Source organism: Paramisgurnus dabryanus, chromosome 18 (genome assembly GCF_030506205.2).
Source record: "Paramisgurnus dabryanus chromosome 18, PD_genome_1.1, whole genome shotgun sequence".
In the NCBI taxonomy this organism is placed as follows: Eukaryota; Metazoa; Chordata; class Actinopteri; order Cypriniformes; family Cobitidae; genus Paramisgurnus; species Paramisgurnus dabryanus.
Window position 1 is genome coordinate 8,264,089 of NC_133354.1, and position 21,333 is coordinate 8,285,421.

The window sequence follows — 21,333 nt, forward strand, 5'->3', positions numbered from 1 at the left end:
TAGTCTAATGGAAGCCTATGGTTAAAGAGCCGGGCAAGTAATATGAGAGATGCCAGTTTAAGTCTCCTGGCCGGCAGGTTGCGACTGAGGTGCCCTTGGGCAAGGAACCTGTCCCCAATTGCTCCCCGGGTGTTGCGGGTATACTGCTCCGTGTGTGGGTGTGTCCACTACTCACTGGATGGGTTAAATGCAGAGTAGGGTGGTCCTTATAATAGATCCATTTTTTTTAAATGTTCATCTCTCACCCCCTAAATGTGTTAGAATATTAATAAAAACACACTGTGGAAAATTTTTAATTGTTTTAATTGAAAAAGTGGTTTTCAAACTGGGGGCCGGGCCCCCCAGGGGGGGGGAGAGATGGTGCCAGGGGGGCCCCAGTTTTATGACATTTTATCAAATACATTCATTTATCATGAATTCTGTGCAATTAAACCTAAAAAAATAAGGCTACTAACCAAAAGTACTACTTTTTTTGTATAATTTAATGTTTTTTTTTATTAAAATGTTGAGTTTTAGAACAGTTTTTTGTCACAAATTTTCTTTGGGGGGGCCGCGAAGGAATGCACCGTACACAAGGGGGGCCACACGCTGAAAAAGTTTGGGAACCACTGATCTAGAGGTTGCTCAAAGCCTTTCCGAAACCACATATTTTTGCAAAAACTGTACTATTTAAAAACGCACAACACACGTAAAACTTGCTTCTTGGAGGGTAACTTTGTTCCAGTTATATACGAATAACCATATAGCGGAATTGCTTCGTGGTGCTTCAGCCATTGTCTCAGTGTATATTGTCTATTGTGCTTCATTCACATTGAAGCTTTCTTGCTTTTAAAAACTAAAACAGGAGTTTTAATTGCATGGAGCATGATCAAATAAGTCCATTGCTGCCATAATTATATATTATTAAACAATTATACATGCAATATGCAAATGTGTTAAACTTAAAAGGCCTTGAGTAACCTCTAAATATTAATTCATATTGAAAACATTTTGCCCAATTTTTTTTATTTATCCATTCAAACATATTGGTCGGGTGAGAGCATGAACTTTTCCATGCAAGGGTAACAATACATTGTCAAATACATCACTTTCACTGGACCGGTACCCTTTAATAGGTTATAAAATGTACTTTTTCGATACAAATGTGTACTATTTTGGTACCAATATGTACCTTTTAGATATTATTATGTATCTTTGAATTACTAATATATTTTAAGGTGCAAAGGTGTACCTTTTGAAAGGGTACTGCTCCAGTGACAGCAAAGGACCATTTTTCTGCCAGTGTATGGTTGTGACCCAAAAGGTCACACCTGTACAGGGACCCAAAAAAAAAAAACACTAGCAGAATTCATTGTTTATGTGATGAATTACACCTGTGGTTATTTTGCTTACACCTGCATGAAGGGGAACTTCACACTTCTAATATTTATGTGCAGAAGCATGGTGACTTAAGTGCCAAAATACCTTTTGAGGTCACTGCATGTAGATCTTATCAAAAGTGAAAACATGCAATGCTTTTGAGACACCGCTGTTAAAGTAAAATGAGATGTCCTGTTTATCCCAAAACAGTCTTGTTTAGTTTTCATGTTCCAGTGTTGTTCAAATTTGTCCCACATGTATATAAAAAACAAAAGAAGTTTACAATACAGGCCTTTTTAGGACATTTGTAAACCTAGGTGAGATTAAGTCTTAAACAAGAATGCAATTTATATCATTTTTGTTAAACCTGTTTGGGAGAAACTGTGTTGGCATTGAATTTGATATGCAGCTGTTCTTCCTGATACATTGAGGTAAATGAACAAACCCCTTCCTGTGTTAAAAGAGAGAGAGCAGAGAGAACGTTATCTCCATCGCATCGCTCGTTCAGCTTTGAGCTCTTCAGCGTTACACTGAAACAAAACGACCGCAGAGAGACCGCAGATCTTGCCACATAGAGAGCGTCACATGCACACAGACACTTAACCTGAACCTCCATTACACTGTTACACCTCTACAGTCTCTCAAAAGAAGACGATTTCCATCTACTTTTATTCATTATCTCATTAATGTTTGTCATGTTGGGTTTGCAGGAAGGATTTAGATCTAACACATTTCTAGGTGGAGATAGATGGTATTTTGTGGGGGAAAGACGGCCTGATTCAATCAAATTTTTTATTTTTTTTCTAATTGATTTTATATTCAAAGATAGATTTGAAATGAAATAAAAAGTGTTAAACCACATCAAGGTGTAGGCAGAGTGGGTTAGATTATGCATTATTTCATAAAAACAAAATGATGCCTCATTGGAACTTGTTTTATTGTTTGTAAAATATATAATTTATAAATAACAAAGTAATACAATGGCTTAATCATCCCATCCATAATATTTACATTTTATGTAATTTTTCACACACAGAGAGAGAGAGAGAGACAAAAAAAATTAACCGTTCACATGCTCTATATGGCCAATGACCTTCAGTGAAATGGCAGTAAAATGTATTAATCTTAAAATGTGAATAAGAATACAGTAATATTATAAAAAAACAGGAAAGTTGAGGAAGTTAGTTTGCTTTGTAGCCTCTTCTTTGTTTTCTTTATGATCTTTGCATTTACCAGAAAACATCTTCACATGTCCCATGACATAAAATAGACATTTGTATTTCATGTCTCACTATATCTTTCAATTATATTTATTTGAATGCTTCATATTTATATTTATAAATATATTCTTAATATACATTCATATAATCTTTGTTTCTGTGTACTTTTGTAAAGTTGTTTTTCAGCTTTGCTTCGGGTGGGTTGAATCCATTGAGAGGAACAAGAAACCCACTCTGATCAGGTTCAACATTACAGCAAACATACTGTACAATTACACACATCTTTATTTAATGAACACCACAATGACAACAGCAAAAATGAAAAGTTAAAAGCTGTTTATTTACAAACAAATGTATACCACACATGTTAATATTAAAACCATGCAGTATATCTAACCCAAAGTGTTAACCTGTTTTATAAAATTGCACACATGCTATAAAAGTAGGTCTATATGTTTTTCCATGTAAAATTACATATATATATTTACTGATGTAGAATTACAATATTATTATCTCTTAGGACAAACAGACTGATCTGTATCGTAAAAAACACAAATATTTTATTAAGCAAAGTTAAACAAACTGCAGTGAGGAAAGTCCCTACAACGTTATCTCATTATTAAACAGTTGAATTACAGTAAAGAAACTAATGTGATGTAATTAAACAGAAAAAATGCATTAGCCTGTGCAGTAGTATGGTACAATAAAATCACAAAACAATATACACAGAAGTTTGTTACTTTAATGTTAAAGAAACATAAAATGTTGCCATTGATAGACATACAGAAAAGGCCAATATATAATTCATCTGTATTGTAGCAGGCAGCTATCTGTAGAAAAATATACACTCTAAAAAAACAAACGGTGCTATATAGCACCAAAACAATTGCTTTGGATCGTAACGATAGAAGAACCATTTTAGTGCCATATAGCACCGGTGAAGAACCAGTGAAGCACCAGTGAAGCACCAGTGAAGCACCAGTGTAGAACCATATAGGGGCCATATAGCACCACATATGGTTCTACATAGCACTATATGGTTCTACACAGGTGCTTCACTGGTGCTTCACTGGTGCTTCACTGGTTCTTCACCGGTGCTATATGGCACTAAAAATGGTTCTTCTATCGTTACGATCCAAAGCAACTGTTTTGGTGCTATATAGCACCGTTTGTTTTTTAGAGTGTACTGTATACTTTAAAAATAATGTTTCCTAAACAGTTCAGAATGTATGGTTCAATAAAGAACAAACGTTAGTGGAAAACTTTTCTACAAGGTTAGAAAGAAATGGTTCTTGTAAGACCCCTTGCTTAAAAGGTTCTTTGAGGAACCAAAAAATGGTTATTTGGTCCCATCTTAACAAGTTTTCTAACTGTAAAAAAATGCAACGTGAAGTTAAAACAACTTGCTTTTGCGAATCAATTCAACCTATTTTAGGTTTTGGCCTGTGATAAGTTGACATAACTTTAAAAAAAAAAACAATTTATATCCAAGTTATTAACTGTTAATAACATGACACCCCTAATGTTAATGTTTACAAACATATGAAAGAAATTTCACATTGAAAGTTTATCTGGTGAGTGTACATTGCAAAAATAAATTCTTATAGGATTTGTTTTAATGTACGTTTACACATTGTGTTTTTGCTGGAGTCAAACTGACCCCAGACAGAAGCAGCATTACTGTATAATCACATTTAACTTTTTGACTTGTTTTTACATATGTGAACCACAAAACAAGTCATAAGGGTCAATCTTTTGAAATTTAGATTTTTACATCATAAAAGCAGAATAAATAAGCTTTCCATTAATGTATGGTTTGATAGGACAGGACAACTTTTGGTTGATATACAATTATTTAAAAAAACTATAATCTGAGGGTGCCAAAAATCTAAATATTGAGAAAATTTAAAGTTGGCCAAATGAAGTCCTTAGCAACACATATTCTTATTATAAATACATTTTTATGTGTACTGTGCAAAAGTCTTAGACCACCACCACCAAACTTGTTGCTTTAAACGTTTTAATGTCCATCCATATTTATTTTTTTATCTTATTTTATTAAAATACAAACAGAAAATACAAAAACATTTGTACAAAAAATACATTTTCAGGACTAAATGTCTTCTTTAGGCATCGTCTGTGTTTAGTGTGTCCTCTCTTGGCACTAAACACATCTTGAGCGTTTTTGAGCAGAATGAAGTAAAAAGACTAATTTCTTTAAAATTATAAATTAGGATTTAATTTTATTAAGAGATCCTGCAGTTTCCTGCTATTGCTCAAGTGGAAGGGGAGTTTACCCTAAAAACTTGACATATCTGTTTACATTTTTATACAGTTTTTAATACACATATCCTGTATTTTCTGTATTCTATTAAAGAGACTGAGAAATAATTTTATATGATCACTATAACACATCTAATTCTGGCATGGTGTCCTAAGACTTTTGCACAGTTCTGTATTTTTGGTAGAAAATGTACAAATATCTTCATGGAACATGATCTTTACCTAATATCCTAATAATTTTAATCATCTTTTTTTTTGACCCATTCAATGTATTTTTGGCTATTGCTACAAATATACCCGTGTGACTTATGACTTATGGTTTTGTGGTCCCACATAACTGTACAGCACTGGGGTCTCTGGGACCCCTAACATAAAGCCTATAGCATATTTCTACATGAACATTAAAATCGTTATATAAAAACAAACATACTTACATCGAGCTGTGCTCTCTTTTCATTTAGCAACTAAACAATGAGCTCCAGTATCATGGATGATGTTGTCTTTAAATAAATTGCGATGCACCTGAACTGCAAAAGAGAATCCTAATGTTGCCATTACTGCAGTGACTGAAAGTCAGATTTTACTGTTCACTCTCTACACAGACGTATATGGAGTGGGCCACTGCCTTACTCACCTCATGTAATATTCCTCTGTTGTGGTGTATAAGGATGAGTCGGCCATCTTCCTCCAAGGAATCCCCAAAGGTAACCCCCATCCCCCTCACCTTTGGCTATAGAACTTGTTTTGGGTCTTAGACCCGCAAGTCTTTTGGTGAGTCAGACAGGGATCCCCAAGTAAGAAATCAGTAGATGATGAGAAATTACCCAAACTGAGAATGTGACTCAAAACTACACCGGGGGCCATGGAAACTGAGGGTGGACCGGCTTTTATAAACAGTCTCTCTGTTTGACTGGAGGTCTTCCTGGACACCCACCTGCGAGATATGAAAAACAGAATCCCCCCGTTTTGGATGCTTTTTGTTTTTTTGCAAAGTGATTTTTAGGCAGCACCTAATAAATGTTGGGTTGTTTTAAACTCATGGCTGGGTAAAATGTCAACATTGGGATGAAACAACCTAGCATTAAAGGAAAATTAATACATACCTATCTTTTTTTTAATGCATGCACTTTTAATCTTTGTACAGCGCCTTGTGAATGTATTAACATTTAGCCTAGCCCCATTCATTCCTATGGCTCCAAACAGGGGTTAATTTAGAAGCCACCAAACACTTCCATGTTTCCCTATTTAAAGACAAAATAAAACGTGTGTTTGGAGCCATAGGAATGAATGGGGCTAGGCTAAATGCTAACACATTCACGAAGTGTTGTACAAAGAATAAAAGTGCACGCATTGAAAAAGATATGTATGTATTACTTCATCTAAGCTGAGGTAAGAACATAGTAAAATATAAAAAATGGTGGTGTTTTCCTTTAAAAAAAAAAAGAAAGCGCTGTAGATTGCTTTGGGTTAAAGTTTCAGCCAAATACATAAATAAATCAGTGTTAAAGTTATGAAATTTGATAGTATTTACGTATCCATGAAATAATGTATTAATTCCTCCTCTTTTAATTATCTCCTATATTAAATAATAATTCTTTTTATTACATTGATGATGATTTATATGCCTACATTTCTGGTTAGAGAATTTGTTATTGTTGTAGTAATGTGGCAAGCTCCTTTTTCAACAGTATGACCTATGGTAATGTTACGTTAATTTCCTACAGACGACGTAAACAACAAGATCCAATGACGTCAGACCCTATTGCAACACAGGTAGAAAGGGGGCGATGTTGCTGAAGCTGTGAGTGTGTGGGCAGCATTCATCTCACCTTCAGCTTTATTTACAGCACGAAGTGGTCTGAAAGCGACCAACATCTTTCCATTCTTCTTGGGAAACGTTATGAAATGATCCCATCATGAAGTCAGGTAATACACACCACCACCTCCTAAACATAAAATCCGGAATGTTTCTTATTTCCAGTCAGGAGGAAACACGCAAAATATCACTAGAAATTTGCTATCTTCTAAAATGTTAACACTTTAATATTGTTCAAAATGAAAAGTATTTGTGCCCACATTTACAGCTTGACTGACTTCCGAGCTGCGCGCGTCATGTGCGGTTTGGCGCGTGATCAAAGAGCGGCGCGCGCATTGGTGGGCTCGTGCTGCGCTGCTCTTGCAAGCAGCCCCCCGTTCAGGTGCACGCGGAGGCAATGCATTGCTGCACCAATACAATATAAATCAAGTCTTCTTACAAAACAACAACCACCTGTTAATATTTAATATTGTCTTTTTTAAACTTTTGTACATGAATTACTGTTGGTAGCATTTAATTATCATTTTACAGTTTTTTGCGGACATAAAATAGGCTAACCCTAGGCTATAGTCCTTCATTTAAGCCTCACTGTCTGGGCCAATAACAGTGCAGATGTCATTGCTCTAGCCTATAAGAAACTGACTTTAAAAAAACTTTGATATATTAACTGGACCGAAAAATGTACCTTTCTGGTGACCAGATTTATTTACCCATACTTGTAAGCTTAGGGTGTTCAAAAATAGTTTTTTATGTCAACATTTCGACTCCACCTGTCCACCATTAAATCATTTCATCATTATTATATTTTGCACATTTTTTGCAAAGTATTTACACAAAATAAAAAAATGTGTACACACACATAAATATTTGTTTTGTCCTATAAAATAATAGCCTAAAATAAAACTTTATTTTTTATGTTTTTAGACATTTATTTTTTTGTTTATGTTTATGTGTATACAAAAGGAAAAATGTGTAAACACATAGCCTATATATTAGTTTTCTCCTAAAATAATTATTGGCAGTCATTAATCATCAAACCGTACATTGTATAAACCTTTATTTCTTTTAAAAATAGTGAACAAGAGTTTGAAAGTGAGGGTTTGGGAGGGGCAGACAGAAGGGTTTTCTGCATTGTTTCAGTTTTGTTCCTGTCGCTTTCAGAAGAGCTTAAAGATTTTACGAAGAATTGAGAAAATGTTTCAAATATACATTGGATTTTATCTGATTTTAGTCCTGTTCCAGGGTGGTAAGTCAAACATGTTCTTGTTATATAAAAACTGTTAAGTTTGTAATGTGTAAAGGCTTGTCTGATCATTTACATTCATATTAAAGGAGAATGAAAAACATTACTCACATTACAGCTTTACAATGTATATTTTTTATTATTTCTATACAGCCCATTGACAATCATTTAATTAAAAGTATTAAAACTTGTATTGTCAAAGTCAACCCCATACAAAACTAATATGCATGCCTAAAATTTAAGCAAACTAAATAGTAAAACTATTTCCAGTGGAATGAATAGAAAGCTATCTTTTATATAATCACATGGTTAAATCATTATTTGCTTGCTTATTTACATCGGTTGCAGTATTGGTTTGCATAAGGATTTAAATTGTCTTATTTTTCTAAAACCATTGTGATTTTCAGGGGGCTCGACAGATATTAAAGACGGAGATGATGTATCAGTCGACTGTGTCCCAGACATCACTGGCACTTTAATATTCTGGTTTCGGATTCAAAATGACGGCCCAAAGTTCTTATTTACTAGTAAAAACGCAGATGTAAAATCTACTAATGTTCCTGAAAACTACAAAGTAACGTATTCAGGTAGCCAGATGCGTTTGACCATTAAGAATTTCGATAAAAAGAAAGATAGTGGTGTGTACACCTGTGCAGCTATGAACAACAACATGCTTCGTTTTGGAACACACACTACTATCAATGGAAAACCAGGTGGGTATCTGAATAATTGTTTTTTTTTTAGTAATCATACATTATGTTGTGTTCTTAAGCTGTGCAGAAACAGTGATCACTTCTGTGTTTGCCAGCTAACTTTTAGTCTTTATGTCATATTATGTGATAATTTTTCAGAATTTATAGAAACAATATGGCTTAATTCTCCAAAAAGTCATAATTTTTCTTTTGCTAAAATGTTTGTTTCAGATCCAACAACACAACCTCCAAAAAAAGCTCCAGCACCAACCAAGGCAATGTCTGATATTGTGGCAACGACAAAAACACAGTGTGCATGCAACAAAAAAGGTTTGTGGTACTGTACACACACAGACACACAAAAACCGAGTGTACAGTACAGTATATATACTAATGCTAATGGTAGATGGTAGTTCAGGGATGGATGTTAGTTATGAGTAAATATTACCATAATGCTTTGTAAAGATTAAAACTAAAATTATCATTTGCAGATCCGAAGACTTTCCTGAACTGTGAGACTTGGATATTATCATCTTTGGCATCTGGCTGTGGATTTCTCCTTCTTATCCTGGTCATCACAATTTTGTACTGCAACCGTAAGTTTAATCCGATAGCAACAGATAATATACTAATATAATAATATTTTTATACTGTAGGTTTACAGTTACGCACCGTACGGCTGCACGTTGACTATTGATAGCTGGGCACAGTTAAAAGCAGCTTTATCTGGCTAGAATTGTTTTGGGGGGTTGAAATAAAAATTCTTGCAGTGATGATAGAGGGAAAAAAAACATTTTTTATCTTTTAGTCAACGGTTCTCAAAGGAACCATTTATTAATTACCTTTTTTTGTAGTGTATATAACCTCAACTGTGTATAACCTTTTTCTTCACTATAAATAAGCTTTATTTAAGGTTAAAGGTTCTTTTTGGAACAATGCGACTTAACTTTTCAAGCAACTTAATTTTTAGGAATGTATCCAGAATTTACAACCAAAGATGACATTATGTATCCTAATTTATAAAATTAATATTTAGAAAAAAATAAAAGATAAATAAATAAAGAAGTCTTTCGTTCTTTAACCCTGCCCTACAGAAAAGAACACTGTGTGAAACTGTAAAATAAAAGTGAAAGATCAAGTGAGATCTTTGCGCATATTAAACAGATATTATAAATATATGTAGCCTATTTGTTTTTTAATTTTAAGCTCGCTTTTATAAATACTGATAACAAATTTTGGTTGCATTGTTTCGACTTACATACATTTTTTAAAGATAAAAAGTTTTAAAGTGTATAATGTTTTTTCTCTCTTAAGGTATAAGAACAAGACGATGTCCCCACCATTACAAAAGACAGTAAGTCTTATGCTATGCCCAAATTAAATTTGTGATGCATTTTGGTAGATTTCTACATTTTCAATTCAACATTTCTTAATCTTTCAGTCCTCAGAACAGACCCACAGGACACGCTAAACTACCCAACAGCCACTTTTAGATCTGGGAAAGATGAACAAAAGCCCAATACTGGTTCAAGATTTTTATTTTGTTTCTAATCGGTATCTAATGTTAAATGCAGTTTCCTCTTTTATGACTATTAGATGATTTTTTTAAAGTTCTTTCTTTGTACTTACTTTTACACGTGTGCCATTTGCTTAAGAAACATTTTGAACAACAATCAGAGCTCACGTTTTTCATTATCGTGAAATGTCTAGTGAAATGTTTTGTTTTAATATGTCTATTATATAGGTTTTTATTAGTGCTTTCATTTAATTAAAACAGTTGTATTATTTTAACATGAGTGTTTTAAAGAGCTAATGTGCCATCTGCTGGCCATAAGCAGATCTATCACCAATGATCATTATGGGGTGGTTTCCCGGAAAGAGATTAGTTTAAGCCAGGACCAGGCCTTAGTTTAATTAGGAAATATAGCTAGTTTTAACAAACATGCTTAACTAAAATCATTACTAAGACTTATTACAAAGGGCACTGATGTATTTAAAGATATGTCAATGCAAGTTGTTTTCAGTTTGGACAGCTCTTACATTTATTTTAGTCTACTGGTTTAATCCCTGTCCAGAAACCGCCTATTATCAAACAAGGTTTATCCTAGTCCTAAACTAAAATGCATGTGTGAGCTGCTTTAATTTAAAAACACTTTGTCCTGACTAATTTTAACAAAATTTGGTGACATTGTTTTGTCTCAAGATGCACATCTTTAGTGTTTTTTGTAAGTTATGTTTGTAAAAACTATAATATAAATAAGGCCTAGTCCTGGATTAGCCTAAAACCTGTCCGGGAAACAGCCCCTATGTGTTTAGATACTCAAATAGGGAAATAAAATTATAAAATATAGATTATATTATATACATACTGAAAAATTTATTTTATTTCAACCCAGTTTTAGGGTCGAGCCCAGCCGTTGAGTTAAATTCACCAAGAAAATGTTTATTTGACCCAACAATGGGTTAAAACATCCCAGCATTGGTTAAATTACAATCCATTGTGCCGGGTTCTTCGCTTTTTGACCTAACGCTGGGTTGAAAATAACCCAGCATTTTTTTTTACTGTAGATTTTACACTCTAAAAAATGCTGGGTTATTTTCAACCTAGCATTGTTTCAAAAGAGGATGAATTTAAGATATGCTGAGTTGTTTTAATTTATTGTTTGGTTAAATATAAAAATGTTCTGGGTTAATTTAACAGTTTGGGCTCATCCGTATTTGAACCAATGCTAAATAGAAAATAATCCAGCATTTTTTATTCATTTTTTTGGAGTGTATGTAATGTTAAATGAAACAAAAAGTACAGTTAGTTGTTTTTAGTTTTAGTTCAGCTTTACGGAACAAACTGCAGTGATGTTAATGTATGTTGCTACATTTTTCTGTAACATTTTGAGATAAAATAAAATAAATAATTCTAATGTATATACATGCATCTGTCCATCAGACTACCCAGCATTTCAACCTGCAAACTAATTCCAGTATAAAACCAAATAGTAAAAGAAAAACTTCATAACCATTTAACTGTTATTTTTATTTCAATACATGTTTGTAACAGCAGTAAAAGCACAACACCTCTTCTATAAATGCTGTCTTTTCATAGGACATACATACATCATACTGTATAATATGAGGCTTGCTCATACACTACAACACAAGCTGTAAACCAATAGTGAAGTGATGATCTAACCAGTTAGCATGGCCTGAAATTACATTTGAAGATGTATTTTATAAACTATTATTTTTTTATTCTCTGCAAACACATCCCCCCAAAAAACTGATTTGAGACCCAAAACATTACTATGCTTTTATTTGCACATAATCTTTCAAAACAAACATTCCAAAATATGATTTCTTTTGACGTAAAAATCCCTTCTTAAAAATACCATAGTACACATTTGTTTTGGAAGACCTCTGAATTACCTTAATCTATGCAAGAAGGAAATAAGTAACCTTAAATTATGAGTCGTATTTCCGTTTTTACAGTCAGTTTTTTGTACGTTTAAAGCGACAAACAATAAACGTGTCCTTCCTGCTGTTCAACAAAAGTGTAATGTTGTGGTGGCCCTTTAACCAACACATCGAGTTAAAACGAAAGCGAAAGATTCAGACTTAGCCCACCACATCTAATGCAACACCTGTTAACTTACTAGTGGTTTCGAAAATACATTTGTTAAACCTTTGTGCTTTAGACAGAATTATTTTTAATTATCTATTTAAATCAAATGAACAAAACATTGCACAAGTAGTCAATCTTTTTACCAAGGCGTTTTGTGATCATTTAGTCAATTAGTGTTTGTGCAAATTTTATTTTTGTCAAAATGAACCATATAAGTGCATTTCAGAAAACCGTTCTGAAACAACCAACAGAAAAACAACTCTCACACAAAGCTTTTTTTTTTGAATTAGTGTCATAAAACAGATATACAACAGCATTCAACAGATATCAAAACTGTCACTCCTGCACTGTAAACTGTGAATGAATTCATAACCTACAATGACTTCTCTGTACAAAGTCTCTATAGATTTTCAAAGAGCAATAGACAACGTTCACCTCTATGAACAGGAAAACTGCAGCAATACCCCGTGACAAAAAGAAGTGGGAGAAAATGCATAGTGGATATTTATATTATGGGGTATTTTATATAAAAAGCAAACTGCTGTGGTGAATGAATGAACAATACATACACTGTTTGACAAAACCCACCTGTACCATCCTTTCTGTGTAGAAATCTTTTATCAGTCACAAGGCAATTAAAGATCATTATATTTATTTATTTTGGCTTTTTCTTCAGGAAACTCTTAAAATACATGAGTAAGTGTCTCTGTGCAGTTATATATATATTCTGTTTTATTCCACATCCACCGTAAAAATATATTTCTTGTCCAAGCAGCTCCCTTTCATAACCTTTCCTGGTAGGTATGATGAGTATGCGAATCATTGTAAACCTGAAAAATAAATGAATATAAATTAATAATCCTTATTACTCCTGCATATATGTAATTTACTTAGTATTTTGTCTTGTTTTCAGTAAAAACATCTACAAATTCTTAAATTAAGATGCTTTTTCTTGATGCGCAAAATGACCTAAGAAAATAAGTCTGGTTTATAGACAAAAAATATACAATTTAAGTAAATTTAAAGGAACAGTATGTAGGATTGTGGCCAAAACTGGTATTACAATCACAAAACTTGTGGCTAAAACTGGTACTGCAATCTCACAACTGGTGGCCAATACACAAAATGACAACATAAACATCAGTTGAGGGCTGCAACTTCACTTTTTAAATGACAATATCCTGGCCAGACCACTGTTGTCAGTGATATAAGTATGTAAAATGAAAATGATTTCTTAATGTCTAGTAACATATAAAAGCCATTTTATGATTCATTGATATAAATTTCTTACATACTGTTCCTTTAAACTTAAAACAAGCAAAAATATCTGCCAATGGGGTGATTAAAAAAAATCTACAAATAAGTTTTCCTTTTTCTTAAACACTTAATTTAAGCAAAATTTTCTCACCCCATTTCCAGATAATTTTGCTTGTTTTAAGCAAAAATGCACTTAAATTGTATATTTTATGTCTAGAAACTAAACTTATTTTCTTAGATCATTTTGCTCTTGATTTTTCTTGTTAATCAAGAAAAAGCATCTTGATTTAACAATCTTTAGATATTTCTACTGAAAACAAGACAAACATACTAAGTAAGAAATTCAGTTTTTGCAGTGACTTGATTAAATTTAATACATTTTTTACAACAAAATGTGACCCTGGACCACAAAACCAGTAAATTATACATGATCTGAAGCTGAATAAATAAGCTGTACACTGCAAAAAATGATTTTCGAAAAAAATTAAGTCTAGTTTTTAGACCAAAAATATCAAATTTAAATGATTTTGTGCATAAAACAAGCAAAAAAATCTGCCAATGGGGGTTAGCAAAAAAATCTTAAACATTTTTAAACACTAAATTCAAGAAAAAATCTTATTTTTTTGTCTTAAATTTGATATTTTTGGTCTAAAAACTAGACTTATTTTCTTGGGTCGTTTTGCTCATCAAGAAAAAGCATCTTAATTTAAGAATTTTTAGATAATTTTACTGAAAACAAGAGAAAAATACTAAGAAATGTTTTTCTTGAAAATCATAAATTTTATAAAACAGCCAAAAAAAAAATATTTTGTTTTATATCAAACAATTTGTTTGTCAAAAAATATTTTTTACAACAAAATGTGACCCTGGACCACAAAACCAGTCATAATTATACATGATCTGAAGCTAAATATATATGCTATATATGATTTGTTTGCATGGATGTATGGTTTGTAAGGATAGGACAATATTTGTCCGAGATACAACCGTCTAAAAATCTGGAATCTGAGGGTGCAAAATATCTAAATATTGAGAAATTCCCCTTTAAATTTGTCCAGAAGTAGTCCTTAGTAAGTTTTGATAAATAGTTTTGATATATTTATGGTCAGTGTTCGAATTAAGTCAAAGATTATGGGGGTCCCCTAGCTATTTTTGTGCTTTATAAGGGGTCCTCAATGCTTATAGGTGGTCCAGGACCACCCTAGCCCCCCTCTTCATGAAACATGATTTTTTATATATCCTAATGATTTTTGCCATAAAAGAAAATTGTTAATTTTTAACCCATACAGTGTATTTTTGGCTATCGCTATAAATATAAATTGTGGTCCGGGGTCACAAATGATTATTTGTGTAAACTGTTTCTTTAAAAATGAAAGGCGGCTGAGCTTACTGATCTATCTCTTTCCATCTTTCGCTGAAGGCACTACGTCTTTGGAGCTCTGCTTACTGGACAGATTCTCTACGGCTGAGGAATCACCTCCAGACTGTTTCTAGGACACAAAATAAAAATTTTAGGAAGACAAAAACATCCAAAAATATTTTTTTATAAGCAAACTTGTAAGCATGTGGTTGGTGAAATGGAAAAAGGCTTTGTGGCACAGCACCACCATGTGTATAAACGAGGTAACATACATGGCACTTTAACACACAATATTGCGCAAACATCCGTGGCACATTAGATGCATATTTTAAGAAAGCCAGACTAGCTGAATAACTCAAATGTTTAATGCAGTAAAAAAAAAATGTTTTAAGAAAATGAAAATGTCAAGCATGTGCTTGGCAGAACGGCGACAGAATGAGTTTACGCATGGTTGTCATGCTGGTGTCCTCATGATGTTGTACAGCCAAAGCAATTGTGTTAGAACCAGATTCATGCATTTCATTTACATATCCAGTATAACCTACCTTCTGTTTAGACTTTGACTTCCCCCCCTTTCCCTGTAATTACACAGAGACTTGTTTTAAACTGGTTTTTAACCAGTTGGAGGGGAAATGCCTGGGGCTCATATATGGTCTGATCACATTGTAAAGATACCACAACAAGCCTTTGCCTAAAATATCAAACTTCAGGAACACTGTGAACACAAAGTATGAAGTTCACTTATATAGGTCACTCGAAGGAGTGAGTGAATTCGATCATTTGAGCCTGCAGTGCTCAACCCATGACTGATGTTTGGCGTTCAAATAATCGCGCTGCGAGAATTCTCACCTTTGCTTTGCTCTCTTTGGGTTTCTCCGGATTTTGAAACAGTTTTTCTGCCAGTTCGTCTAAAGCTCTACCTTGTTCCTATAAAAAATTAAACAAACAACTTCAATTGGTAGTTAAAATGATTCATGACCCATCATCTATGTGTGATATGTTAAATGATTTTTGCATCCATTTTTGTACTAGGTTTAGATACCGCGAAGGTTGGAATTGTGCATTCTGGAGTGAAGGTTTGAGCCTCTGGTGCAGATGCTTTCACGGTGGGTGCTGATGAGAATTCGCTGTCGAGCAGGTCAAGGGCCGCTGCGTCATCGATTGATGCCTGAAACAGAACCATCAAGGTCATGTTGTTGTTGTTTCTTCATACTGTGGTTTAGACATTACAATTCATGAAGTACCTGCTTTGGTTCAGGACATTTTTTCTTTGCTTCTTCAAACGCCTGCAGGGAATAAATGGAGTGTTTATCAGATCTTTAGCTTTAACTGTTTAGATAAATCCATTGGCAGGGAAACGCAGTGGTCACCTTCTTGTCGGCTTCTGAAAAGCGATGGTCTGGTGGCAGGCTGTCATCTCTCTCCCCAGGCTTACTCACTCTCTCCTCCACAATGTCTATTTCCTGTGGAGAGTGAGAACATCTAAGCAAGCTCTTCGGGATGAGATTCAGTCCTCATGATCTGAATGCATTTAGCACTGAAAGCTATTTTTTATCAAAAACATCTAGAAAAATTTTGTATCCAACTTAAAGGGACACTTTTTTTGAAAATATGCTAATTTTCCAGCTCCCATAGAGTTACACATCTGATTTTTACTGTTTTGGAATCCATTCAGCTGATCTATGGGTCTGGCGCTAGCACTTTTAGCATAGCTTAGCATAATCCATTGAATCTGATTAGACCATTAGCATCGCATAATCAAGGACTTTGCTGCCGTAACATGGTTGCAGGAGGCGCAATGATATTACGTAGTGCCCAAAAATAGTCCCCTGCTATTGAAAGATACTAAGGGGACTATTTTTTGGCTGCTGCGTTGCGTAATATTATTACACCTCCTGCAGCCATGTTACAGCAACAAAGTCCTTGATTATTATGCCAAAATGAGAGTATAGTTCCTAGCCATATTGGCCTAGAAAATTGCAATTTTTTCATCTGTCTTAGTACATGATGTAACTACAGAAGAGTCGAGTTTTAAATGGGAAAAATATTGAAACTTGGTTATTTTTTAGCGTGATGCTAATGGTCTAATCAGATTCAATGGATTGTGCTAAGCTATGCTAAAAGAGGTACTGCCAGACCCAGAAATTGGCTGAATGGATCCCAAAACGGTAAGAACCAGATGTTTAACTCTAGTTGAGCTGGAAAATGAGCATATTTTCAAAAAAAGTGAAGTGTCCCTTTAAGCAATCCAATATGTTCATCACCCTTCAGACGAGCACATTTGAAGTTATTTTAGTAAATGTCCTTTCCCTTCAAAGCTTTATAATGGTAGAAAACAGGGATCAGGGAACAACAACTGACTTTAAACACAAAAAAAGTGCATTCATCCTTCACAGAAGTAATCCACACGGCTCCAAGGGGTTAACAATGGCCTTCTGCAGGTAATTGATGCGATTTTGTAAGAAAAATATCCATATTTCAAACTTTATAAACTGTGATAACTTGCTTCCCGTAACTGTGCCATCTTGGACTGCGATTTACAAGTGTAGTGAGCATTCGTTCCCATGGTTAGGTTGCACAATGACTCTCGTGAATCGCGTGAGGCCAAGATGGCGTCGTTACCGGAAGCTAGATAACTTATTATAGTTTATAACTTTTAAAATATGGATATTTTTCTTACAATATTGCATCAATTACCCGCAAAAGACCTTTTTTTAACCCCTTGGAGCCATGTGGATTACTTCTGTGAAAGATGAATGCACTTTTTTGGGCTTCAAAATCAGAATTTGTTCCCTGTTCCCTGTTTTCTCCAATTATAAGCTCGGAAAAGCAAGGACATTTACTAAAGTAACTCCAAATGTATTTGTCTGAAAAATGATAGACATATGTAACTCGGATTGCTTGAGGGCGAGTAAATCATGGGGTCATTTTAAAATTTCGCTGAAGTTTGGCGTTAAAAGAGGTGCAATTGTTTTGTTCACCACCAACTCGTCACATGTAAATTGAGTAGCGTCACTGGCTTAGGGCCGACAAACACCCGCGTTGTATGTAAAATGCACAACAGCGATCACTTAAGGCGGTCTTACTTTGTTTATATATTAAAAAAACAACAACTCTATGATCTATGTTGTTCATCTTTCCCTAGCTTTGTAGACTATGCTTATTGCTGGCTCCTTAGGAAAAAAGTTAAACGCTCTCTCATTTGTATGTCACTTCGAATAAAACATGAAAAATGAATAACTGTAACGTAAGGGCCTATGGGTTCATAGTTGGGTCCAATACAGTTTGTATCCTGCAATAACAGCGTCTTTTAATCCTGCAATAAATCCTGACAAGACTTTCTATGCAAATGTCTGTGTCACACACAAAATGAATTACGGCAGTCACTCATGACCTTTATTTCTCATGATAAGACCCATTTATCTCCTCTACGTCATGTACAATATATCACGCAACGCCTTTTTTTATTGTTTGGGTGGCTAAAAATTCATCCATATCTGAACAATTTGTGAATTGGTGAATGAATTTTTTTTTGTGATTTACTGTACTGTTTTCTACTTTAATCATCCTACATAATGTAAAGAATTTTTTTTAACCTTAATATCTTTAATATTGACCGCGTGACGCCATGTCAAAACATTTTAATCAATGTAAAATCAAACTTCATAATCTCACGGTTACATGTAATTTTTATGCAATTGTACCTGGTGTAAACAGGCCTTGATTTTGCTTTACTGAAGGGATCTGGTTACCTGAACAATGGCTTTTGGTGAGATAGGGGTGGGCTCAGGCTTGGGTTTTATTTCTGCCAGTGTGTCTGATAGAGCATCTAAAGCTGATGAACCGTCTGACATCTGAAACAAGAGAAAAGAATCAATACAAAATGGAATAAAATGTGCACCTGTATGTTGATGGAAGTACATGTACCTGTCTTTCGGCATGTGGTGGGACGGTAACAGCGGACTGAACTTTAGATGCAGAAGTAGGAGCCACAAAATCATCTGCAAGAACCTCTAAATCGAAATCATCTAAAGGCTATGGAAAAGAATAAGACGATAGTAGGATAAGGTAAAAAAACAACTGCTGACATTTAAAGTCAATGTAAAGGATTTTGTTTTTCGCTCACTTTAGGAGGCGGCTTGACAGCAGTACAAACAGGGGGCCTGGCGACTGGGGGTGCGGCAACAGTTGGTGCAGGGGTGCTCTCAAAGTCACCAGACAGAAGATCCAAAGCGTCATCAGTGCCTAAGGAAGGCTAAAACAAAACAAAAAACATGGACTAATTTAATCACATGATCCAGCAACGGGGACCAATCATCACAGAGACCCATTAGGACAAACGTCACTATCAAGGAACTTTTGACTAAAGGGTTCTTTTAACCAAACCAAAAATGTTTCTTTTATGGCATCGCTGGGAACAACATTTAAGTACCTATATTTGTAAGTGTATTCTAACATTTGTGAAGGAATTTGTTAAGGTAATGTGTTAAGTGTAATAAATATCTGTATCACCTCTCTTGGAGGAGCAGGATATTTTTTGAGTTCTTCTTCTGAGAACCTGTAACCGGGCGGAAGCGTGTCCTCTCTCTCCCCAACACGCACGCCTTTCTCTGATGTCAATTCCTTTTCCTGCCCAGAAAAAAGTGTGGGGGGTTTAAATCCTTGTAATTGTGTCTAATTTTACATGAGATTTTTAAGTATTATAAAAACCATCATACAAAAATAATTGCTACCTTCACAAAATCTCCAGGTTTGAGTTCAGGTTGTTTTTTTGGTGGTTCTGGTGCACTCAGCGTGTCACCCAAAGCGCTAAAGGGATCCTACACATTTGACAAAGCGGCAGAGAAATTACAAATCGTTCCATATCAGTCCTAAAACAATAAAAACATCTTGGCATTTACAAAATGGACAACTTAGAAATTTAAGTTAAGAATAAAATTAAATTCATACCAAATGCAATTTTCTACATATGTGCATTTTTTGTGTTCAAAAACAAGTCCTATATACAAATGCACTTAAGTTTTTTTAATGCAATAATACACACTATTTTTCTGTCCATTACCTCATCTGTCAGATTGCTTTGCTTGGGGCCTGGAGGAATAGCTGAAGAAACCTATGACATACAGGAAACAATATTGTAATGGATAACAAAACCTCTGCTCATGATAAAACAAGGAGATAATGTAAAAGAAGAATGTGCAAGAAAGTCACACATATGAATTAAACATTAAATAAATGTTTTTTTTTTGTGTGTTATTGACATTGATACCTTATGAGCAGCCTGTGGTGGAGCTACAAAATCACCAGCCAGAGCGTCTATAGCTGATAATTCATCCACCTTAGGCAAAATAAAAGAGATTATTGGAACAATATAAAGACTTATAATGGGCATTTCCAAATAGCATTTATGCACCCTTGAAGGGCCCTTTGCAAAGGGGACATCATTATAGGGGCATCCCAAAGAAAAGTGAAAACTTGAATCCTCTTGTGAATGTTTTTTTATTCAGTTTGTCTTTATTTTAAGTAATACCCAATATTACTCTGCGATAGAAATATAATCTTAGGATCAAAGGTAGTAAAGACTAGTTTAGATTGTAGGAAAGTGTCACTTTGCCAAGGGTGATCCAAACACACGAGTGCCCTACACCCTTCAAAGAGCTCACTTCAAGGGCATGCTCATTTGCGTTTGGAAATCATCCAATGTCATGGCTCTCTTAAATACTTTATTTTATTATTATTATTATTATTATTATTATTATTATTATAACAACTAAACAATATTTGACGTTTTTGCGATAATCTTCTTACTCTATTAACTTTTTATGTCACTGATAAAAGTTATTATAAAATCTAACATGAGGAACAAGTATGGGTACAACAGAAGACACTGAATACAATGACAGGACACATCCATAGGGACATTACCTTAGGGACATCTTTAGCTTTTCCTGGAGCCCCAGCTGTTGTCTTTTCCTGTAGGGATAAAATAAAAATGTCTCATTGTGTTATTAAAGCTAATTATGTGACTAAAAATATCTAGCTGATATATACCTGTGCAGGTGCCTTTGGAGGAACAGAGGCCTTAACAACAGGTGCAGCTGCATGGGTCGTAAAATCTGTGCCAATTGAAGGCTGGGACACAAGAAATATTCACCAATTAAATCACAGGAATTATAACTAACCTTTCTTTGACTAATCTTGTGGCGGACAGTGACTTGTTTTTTTGTGGGCGCATGATGCGAGTTCATCAAAAACATGTATGTAGCCCGTCGTGTGTGGTTTTTAATTTCAAAATATGTGTTTGGCGCGTCAAGTGAACCTATGTGCATCACTATCTTGTCAAAATAAGTGCCTGCTGCAGATGCGTCTAAAGGGTTTATGATAAAAGAGACGCTCGCGTTTGCCAGATACTCGCATAACCTCATGCGTAATCAGAGTTAAGTGTTAAGGGAGTGTTTTGCATATTTTGTTAACGTGAGCGTCTCTT

At 34.4% G+C, this 21,333-nt stretch overlaps 2 protein-coding genes across 15 annotated transcripts in view; one reads left to right on the plus strand and one right to left on the minus strand.

Annotated features, from left to right (window-relative positions):
• The first annotated feature begins 7,775 nt into the window (after positions 1 to 7,775).
• On the plus strand, positions 7,776 to 11,531 carry cd8a (CD8a molecule). Its single transcript, XM_065244042.2, has 6 exons — positions 7,776 to 7,924; positions 8,329 to 8,634; positions 8,845 to 8,943; positions 9,105 to 9,209; positions 9,928 to 9,967; positions 10,055 to 11,531. Exons 1-6 carry the CDS (start codon positions 7,873 to 7,875, stop codon positions 10,104 to 10,106), a joined length of 654 nt encoding a protein of 217 aa, XP_065100114.1. The 5' UTR covers positions 7,776 to 7,872; the 3' UTR covers positions 10,107 to 11,531.
• A 94-nt stretch (positions 11,532 to 11,625) lies between these two features.
• The window catches only part of cast (calpastatin), a 49,262-nt gene continuing 39,554 nt past the window's right edge, over positions 11,626 to 21,333 (minus strand). For 12 of the 14 annotated variants that reach the window (XM_065244038.1, XM_065244036.1, XM_065244027.1 and 9 more), the window contains 16 exons: positions 20,898 to 20,978; positions 20,772 to 20,819; positions 20,116 to 20,184; positions 19,909 to 19,959; positions 19,580 to 19,666; positions 19,359 to 19,475; positions 18,973 to 19,101; positions 18,774 to 18,881; positions 18,599 to 18,700; positions 16,217 to 16,309; positions 16,091 to 16,132; positions 15,889 to 16,014; positions 15,696 to 15,773; positions 15,392 to 15,424; positions 14,877 to 14,976; positions 11,626 to 13,059 (listed from right to left, as the gene is read on the minus strand). In XM_065244038.1, the coding sequence (XP_065100110.1) occupies positions 14,881 to 14,976; positions 15,392 to 15,424; positions 15,696 to 15,773; positions 15,889 to 16,014; positions 16,091 to 16,132; positions 16,217 to 16,309; positions 18,599 to 18,700; positions 18,774 to 18,881; positions 18,973 to 19,101; positions 19,359 to 19,475; positions 19,580 to 19,666; positions 19,909 to 19,959; positions 20,116 to 20,184; positions 20,772 to 20,819; positions 20,898 to 20,978 (1,260 nt within the window). In that variant the 3' untranslated portion in view covers positions 11,626 to 13,059; positions 14,877 to 14,880. The remainder of the gene's footprint in view (positions 13,060 to 14,876; positions 14,977 to 15,391; positions 15,425 to 15,695; positions 15,774 to 15,888; positions 16,015 to 16,090; positions 16,133 to 16,216; positions 16,310 to 18,598; positions 18,701 to 18,773; positions 18,882 to 18,972; positions 19,102 to 19,358; positions 19,476 to 19,579; positions 19,667 to 19,908; positions 19,960 to 20,115; positions 20,185 to 20,771; positions 20,820 to 20,897; positions 20,979 to 21,333) is intronic. The other 2 variants (XM_065244032.1, XM_065244030.2) reach the window with 2 other exon arrangements.

Excerpts from the sequence above, each read along its gene's own strand:
- cd8a (XM_065244042.2), top strand. The coding sequence starts at position 7,873 with ATGTTTCAAATATACATTGGATTTTATCTGATTTTAGTCCTGTTCCAG. Across the intron at positions 8,635-8,844 it reads TACTATCAATGGAAAACCAG|ATCCAACAACACAACCTCCA; the intron begins GTGGGTATCTGA and ends TGTTTGTTTCAG. Across the intron at positions 8,944-9,104 it reads GTGTGCATGCAACAAAAAAG|ATCCGAAGACTTTCCTGAAC; the intron begins GTTTGTGGTACT and ends TATCATTTGCAG.